Raw genomic sequence first — 7390 nt, 5'->3', positions numbered from 1 at the left:
CCACCCTGAAACCCACACCACTGAGACAGATTGACACCTTTTTACCTCAGAGCCCCAGGACACACACACAAAAGCATGCTCACAAGCACGCACACAGGCACACAAACACAGACCCATATGCCCGCACACACACACACAGGAATGTGCACACACACACACAGGCGTGTGTGCCCACACACGCTGATTATCATTCCGACACAGATATTGCAGGTACTGTATAGACACTGTCACACAAGGACATGTGTATTTTGTCAAATGCGTATTTATGTGGTGTATATATACAATGTGTTGTTAATTCCTGTCTATATATTGCTTTCTAACTGTATAATTAACATGTTGATTGACACACACACATTGCAATGCATAATGCTTTAAGTCAATAAACACTTGTCACCTTCACCTCATACAAACCCATGCCTTCTCCATCACATACACTCCTCCCACACACACAACCCAACCTCCTCTCCATCCTCTCCCTCCTCTCACACATCGATTTGAGCTGGAGCGTCAAAGAGGTGTGTATGGGTGTGTGTGTATGAGGAGAGGCAGTATGTGTGCCTGTTAGATAACCGAGGAATTTCCGCAGTCATATGAGCACGAGCTGGAGCTTCCCGTTAACAGCTAATAAATCCCACCTGAGGGCAGTCAGACGGTAAGGAACAGATCTAACTGCCTGTCTCCTCTCTATCTATCCCATCTAGGTGTTAAAAGGTAGTGTAACAGAGGTGGTTCGGTGAACCACATATACTTGATTAGGAGGTTAATCACGCCTGAAATCTGAACACTTGCGTAAGCTCCCCTTGTTGCTGCCTAGGCTTTAGCTCATCGGGTTACTGTGGTGCAACACGCTGAAGTACACTGAACAAAAATGTAAAAGTGTTGGTCTCATGTTTCATGAGCTGAAATAAAAGAGCTGTTGCCAGATAATTTAATGTTTATTTCTCTACCATAAGCCACCTCCAACGCCATTGTAGAGATTTTGGCAGTAGTTCCATCCGGCCTCACAACTGCAGACCATGTGTAACCAGTCCAGCCAGGACCTCCACATCCGACTTCTTCACCTGCGGGATCGTCTGAGACCAGCCACCCGGACAGCTGACGAAACTGTGGATTTGCATAACCAAATCATTCCTGCACAAACTGTCAGAAACCATCTCAGAGAAGCTCATCTGCGTGCTCGTCGTCCTCACCAGGGTCTTGACCTGACGGCAGTTCGGCGTCGTAACTGATTTCAGCGGGCAAATGCTCACCTTCAATGACCACTGGCACGCTGGAGAAGTGTGCTCTTCACGGATGAACCTCATTTTCAACTGTGCGAGCCATTTGCTGATGTCCCCGTTGTGAACAGAGTGTGTCAAATGTCCCAGTTGTTCCATGGCCTGCATACTCACCAGACATGTCACCCATTGAATGTTCCTGTCTCAGCCTCCAGTATTTATGCTGCAGTAGTTTATGTGTCGGGGGGCTGGGGTCAGTTTGTTATATCTGGAGTACTTCTCCTGTCCAATGCGGTGTCCTGTGTGAATCTAAGTGTGCGTTCTCTAATTCTTTCCTTCTCTCGGAGGAGGACCTGAGCCCTAGGACCATGCCCCAGGACTACCTGACATGATGACTCCTTGCTGTCCCCAGTCCACCTGGCCGTGCTGCTGCTCCAGTTTCAACTGTTCTGCCTTATTATTATTCGACCATGCTGGTCATTTATGAACATTTGAACATCTTGGCCATGTTCTGTTATAATCTCTACCCGGCACAGCCAGAAGAGGACTGGCCACCCCACATAGCCTGGTTCCTCTCTAGTTTTCTTCCTAGGTTTTGGCCTTTCTAGGGAGTTTTCCTAACCACCGTGCTTCTACACCTGCATTGCTTGCTGTTTGGGGTTTTAGGCTGGGTTTCTGTACAGCACTTTGAGATATCAGCTGATGTACGAAGGGCTATATAAATAAATTTGATTTGATTTGATTTGATTTGTTTGGGATGCTCTGGATCGACATGTACGACAGCATGTTCAAGTTCCCGACAATATCCGGAAACTTCGAGCAGCATTTGAAGAGGAGTGGGACAAAAATCCACAGGCCACAATCAACATCCTGATCAACAGTATTGGAAAGAGATGTGTCCCACTGCATGGCTGGTTTTCTGATCCACGCCTCTACAATTTTTTAAAGGTATCTGTGAAAAACAGATGCATATCTATTCACAGTGGTGTGAAATCCATCGATTAGGGCCTAATGAATATATTTAAATTGACTGATTTCATTATATGAACTGTAACTCAGTAAAATATTTGAAATTATTGCAAGTTGCCTTTATATTTTTGTTCAGTGTCATATTCAGTAGCTGAATTATAATATCTCCCTCTCCCTCCTCTACCTCTCTCAGTTTTTCCTTCTAATGTGTAAATGACGTAATGCTATATATTTCTCCCAAAGAGAACCGGAAGTCAGTTTCCTTACATGGTTCTATGTCAACGAGAAAACGAGGGTCCCCCTCTCTGCGCAGTGCCGTGGCCCGTGCGTAATCACGTAGACACATTGCAGCAACCACTGCAGCCCACGCACGCTGTTTTGTATTACCGGGGAAACCGAGAATCTCAGTTGCCAGGTAAATCATCCATGACCGGGTTTCCCAGATATATCTATCAATCATCTCTCATCAGATAGCCTACATGATTAACCAATCAACATTAATCAGCTGTTCATGTTTCAAGATAGATAGTAAGCCTATACATGTTCAATTTCGTGCTTTTCAAAACACCCAAGGCCATGTAGGCCTAGAGAGAGATAGACATATAGCCTACGCACTTTTTCTCAAATCGAGACCTTGGGACTTATAATGTTCTATCTGACATTTAAAAAAAACAATTGTATAGTGATATTTAATTGATCTTTAGATGGTTCTTCATATATCTGTGAAGATAGATGCTTGAAAAAATACCTTTTAAGTGAAAAAATGAAAAACTATAAAGTTGATTTTGTCACGTGCTTGTTCAGTGACGACAGTAATTCGTCTGACGATCATAATACATTTCTTAATAATGTGCTCTGACTCTATATTGGTAAAATAGTGTTATTCTATCATTTATGTATTCAAATAGCTACAGTTGTCTTAATATCTTAATGTCTAATTCAGAAGTGTCATATAGAACCTTATAGCTGAATCCAGACTGACATTTCGGAGCCAGGATCGATCTGCGATTGCACCCCCCTAAAAAAACGGATGACAAATGTTACAAGATTTTGATACTCTGCACTTTAGGTACCTTTAAGAAAAAACAAAACACTACAAAACAGTTTTGAATTCTGGGATGTGAAAACTTTGATGCTCAATATCTCAGAACTATGCCTTGCGCATATAGGTCAAGAAATTATCATGTATGATTCATCCGAGACAAAGGGTGCTTAGCCAGTGGCTCACCTTAGGACACTGCATGTAGGCTATTCATGCACTGAGATCCTATTTTGCTCTTGCTTATTGAATGACGTACACGTTTCTGTTAACTTTTCTAATTCTGCAGAGACAACTACGCTTATGACCTCAAATGTTTTCTTATAGTCTTATTCAATACTGCCAAAAAATAAATGACAACAATCGATTATGCAAGCAAATTCTAGCATACAATTACGTTTCAGAACCTTGGACAGCTCCATTAGGTGCGAGCCCCACTACGCTGCGAGCCCCCCCTTTACGCCCTTTTCTCGCTCTCAACCATTTACACTTACAATAATATTTACTGCGGTGTGTGTGTGAGTGTTTGTGTGTGTGCGTGTATGCGAGAGTTTCGGAAGCGCCTGTCCGAAATTTTTAAGGAAAAGTTGCGCGCGAGGCAAGCCGCAGTGGGAGGGGCGGGAAGCTGCCGCATTTTTCTGAATGAAATTACTCTACAGGAGCCCCCCATCCCACCCCACACTCCCGTCTCTCCGAGCGCCTCATTGGCTAAAGCCTGCCATCACTGACGTCAGTCAGACCTTCCCTAGTGAAGGAACATTCGCACAGGAGATCCATCCAGTCATTCCGGTGTTCACCACCGGAGAAACGGAGACAACCTAATCGCAAGGAGGATATGTTATTACTCTGATGGGAACAGACAAGACTTACTGAGATATTACCGACCATCAATATACCACGAGACAAGCTGGACACAGACAGCATCACGGCATCAAAGTTTCCTGGATTCTCTGTCAACAGAGCTGATTTGAAAGAATCGTGATCAAGGTCTTGTTAGAAGGTAAGATCTTCTATACTGTCTGTCTGTATTTCAGTCTGTGTGTGGGGGCAGTGTATGTAAACCTCAATTTATATCAGATATAAAGCATGAGGACATGGATTTCCAAGCTAGTGGGCATCTGTTACACAACACACCACAAGGCACTGTTGGAGAAGAGTGGAGAAGAGACACCAGAAGGGCTGCATTCCAATTCTGTCTTCTCCACCTTCTATCTGGAGTGTGTACTGTTCACTCCCCCTTGTATAATTAAAAGCATTGGCTAGACATACATATAGGCTAGACAGGGATTCGTCATCATATATCTCTTACATTTCTTGAGGGGAGTGAACAAGTGGACACTTTGGAGAGAGAAGAGTAGATATCAGGCAATGAAATGGAATGGTCCCATAGTAATGTGAGGAGCATGCAAAGTCTCTCCTTTGAGATGAACCAGTATCACTGTGGTTCAAGTGCACTACCTTCTGTGCCATAAATGCCCAGACCTTTTGGCAGATGCCGAAGTGGCCTAAGACCCAAGAGAGGAAGCCACTGTAGACTATCGAGATGCAGGACAGGAGACGAGGAAAGGAAGCCACTGTAGACTATTGAGATGCAGGAGAGGAGACGAGGAAAGGAAGCCACTGTAGACTATTGAGATGCAGGAGAGGAGACGAGGAGAGGAAGCCACTGTAGACTATTGAGATGCAGGAGAGGAGACAAGGAGAGGAAGCTACTGTAAACTATTGAGATGGAGGAGAAGAGACGAGGAGAGGAAGCTACTGTAGAGTAGATGCAGCCCCAGTGCAGGGTGTCTGTCTGCTGCTGTTAAGTAACAATAACAATCCACATGCAGGAACAGAGGGAGAGGGAGACTTGCTACTAGTCTGTGACATTGTTTGTTAACATCTCTGTCTTCTCTCTCTCTTGCTCTCTCTCTCTCTCAGGTGTCGTGTGTGTGACTCATGATGACCCAGAATGACTCGGACATCTTGTTCGAGGAGTCTTCAGGTTCAGGGATGACTTCGCCCCTTTCCCAGCTGGACCCATCAGATCCCACAACCATTCCTGAGGCCTCTCCTCTCAGCCTATGGGGAGTGGCACTGTGCGTCTCCGGAACCCTCATTGTGTCCGAGAACACCATCGTAGTGGCGGCCATCTTGGCCACGCCTTCTCTCCGTGCTCCTGTTTTCCTGCTCCTCGCCAGCCTGGCATTGGCCGACCTGCTGGCGGGCGTGGCCTTGATCCTGCACTTCCTCTTCCTGTTCTGTGTGGAGCCCACGGATTGGTCAGATCTGATGACGTCAGGGCTTCTGGCGACATCACTGACCGCCTCCCTCCTCAGCCTGATGGGCGTGGCACTGGACCGTTACCTGTCGCTAAGCCACGCCCTTACCTACGGCTCCCGCCACTCGCGTCGATGCGCCGCTGGCCTGCTGGCACTCGTTTGGCTGGGGTCATGTCTGATCGGCTTGGGCCCAATGCTGGGGTGGCACTGCCTCAATGACATCACATCCTGTTCCGTGGCGCGACCCCTGACCCGGACGTACCTGTCGTTGCTTTGTGGCGGCTTCCTGCTGGCCATCATGGTAACGCTGCAGCTATACACCGGGATCTGCCGCGTCGCTAGGCGGCACGCCCATGCCATCGCCACGCAGAGGCACTTCCTGCCTGACGACCAATCGTACAACAGCAAGCACGGGGGCCGGGGGAAGGGCCTATCTCGGCTGTTGCTAGTCCTCGGAGTGTTTGTCAGCTGCTGGACGCCCTTCGCCCTTTACGGTTTGCTGGGCGACGCATCTAGCTCGCCCCTGTATACGTACGCTACGTTAGTGCCGGCTGCTGGGAACTCTCTGCTCAACCCTCTGCTGTATAGCCTGAGGAATAGAGACATACGCAAGGTGCTGCTGCACGCCTGCTGTCCTCACAGACACACACACAACACACACAGGCCTGTTGACGTGTAGGATGGAGACACACATAGACACACACATACTGTCCCATATAACTGTAACGCATACAAATAGCACATCCTCATCCTCACTTGCACTTCAGATAAGAAGCAATCAGAATGTACTGTTCCAGAAGGCAGCCATCTTGGAGTCAGATGGAATAAGCTCTGTCATTGGCTGTGAGACCTGATGTACTGTATCATTTCATCATGTGCCTCATCCTCAACTAACATGAAGACAATTCACTCTGATGCAATCACAGAGGTGCAACTATCGTAATTCATCTGGGTCCTTGGTGGGACTATACTATGCTGCTGTCGGTGATCCAAAGGTCAAATGCAGAGTAACTTGAAGGACTCTTAAACTCTTATAAAGGGTTTGCACTAATACTGTAGAAGGCACCTCAACTATCTCTGAAAAGGTTTGAGTTTGCCAATGTTTTTTAAAATAAAATGTATGAATGTTGTCTTTTTCTACTTCCTAAATAAAAACTACTTTATTTTGTACTAAAAGTGAAGTGGAGTCTCCTTCTTTCTATACGCACGCATGCATGCGCACACACACACAGACGTTCTTGACTTAAGCCTGTTGACAATTGTCCTGCATCTCGGTTTGGAGCAAGTTTTCCCAGGTCACACTAGTTAAGGCCGCTCTCAGTCATTTCTGCCTGGACTTTCTGGGTTTCTGGGTCGTCCTCTGTTTCTTTTTCCCTGTGGGTTCCATTTCAACCACGGGGACAGATGTCAATTAAACGTCTATTCCACGTTGTTTCAATGTAATTTAATTGAAATGACGTGGACATAACGTTGGTTCAAGCAGTGGGCAGGGACTGGCGAGTGATGATGGTGGTCGGTTTCTGAAGGGTGTCCAATCCAGCTCCACTCATCTTTTTATTTTTCAGGAGGATCTTGAACATGGTGGATGACTGTAAAGCTGAAAAATGTGGACCTGTGGGAGAAGCCATTGACCTACACAAACGTTTTAAATATTTTCTATGAATCCACAAATCACATTACAGTTGAGAGGGATTCAAACATTTCATAGGTAATGGATATACAACACAAGAGGTTGGTGGCACATTAACTGGTGGAGGACGGGCTCGTGGTAACGGCTGGAGCAGAATAAGTAGAATGGTATCAAATACATTGCTATTTCCTTCGTCGTTCCAGCCATTATTATGAGCCATCCTCCCCTCAGCAGCCTCCACTGATATACAGTATGGACACATGGATACAGA

General features: G+C 46.1%; 1 protein-coding gene across 1 annotated transcript; it reads left to right on the top strand.

Annotated features, from left to right (window-relative positions):
- The first annotated feature begins 4029 nt into the window (after positions 1-4029).
- gpr3 (G protein-coupled receptor 3) lies at positions 4030-6647 on the top strand. The gene is made up of 2 exons (XM_064982599.1): positions 4030-4225; positions 5149-6647. Exon 2 carries the CDS (start codon positions 5167-5169, stop codon positions 6166-6168), a length of 1002 nt encoding a protein of 333 aa, XP_064838671.1. The 5' UTR covers positions 4030-4225; positions 5149-5166; the 3' UTR covers positions 6169-6647.
- Positions 6648-7390: the final 743 nt, after the last annotated feature.

The sequence above is a fragment of the Oncorhynchus masou genome, chromosome 13 (genome assembly GCF_036934945.1).
Source record: "Oncorhynchus masou masou isolate Uvic2021 chromosome 13, UVic_Omas_1.1, whole genome shotgun sequence".
NCBI lineage: Eukaryota > Metazoa > Chordata > Actinopteri > Salmoniformes > Salmonidae > Oncorhynchus > Oncorhynchus masou.
The sequence above is the reverse complement of the archived record's forward strand: the minus strand, read 5'-3'. Positions and strand labels throughout refer to the sequence as shown.

Bases quoted from the DNA above. Each gene is read 5' to 3' on its own strand.
- gpr3 (XM_064982599.1), top strand. From the start codon at position 5,167: ATGATGACCCAGAATGACTCGGACATCTTGTTCGAGGAGTCTTCAGGT.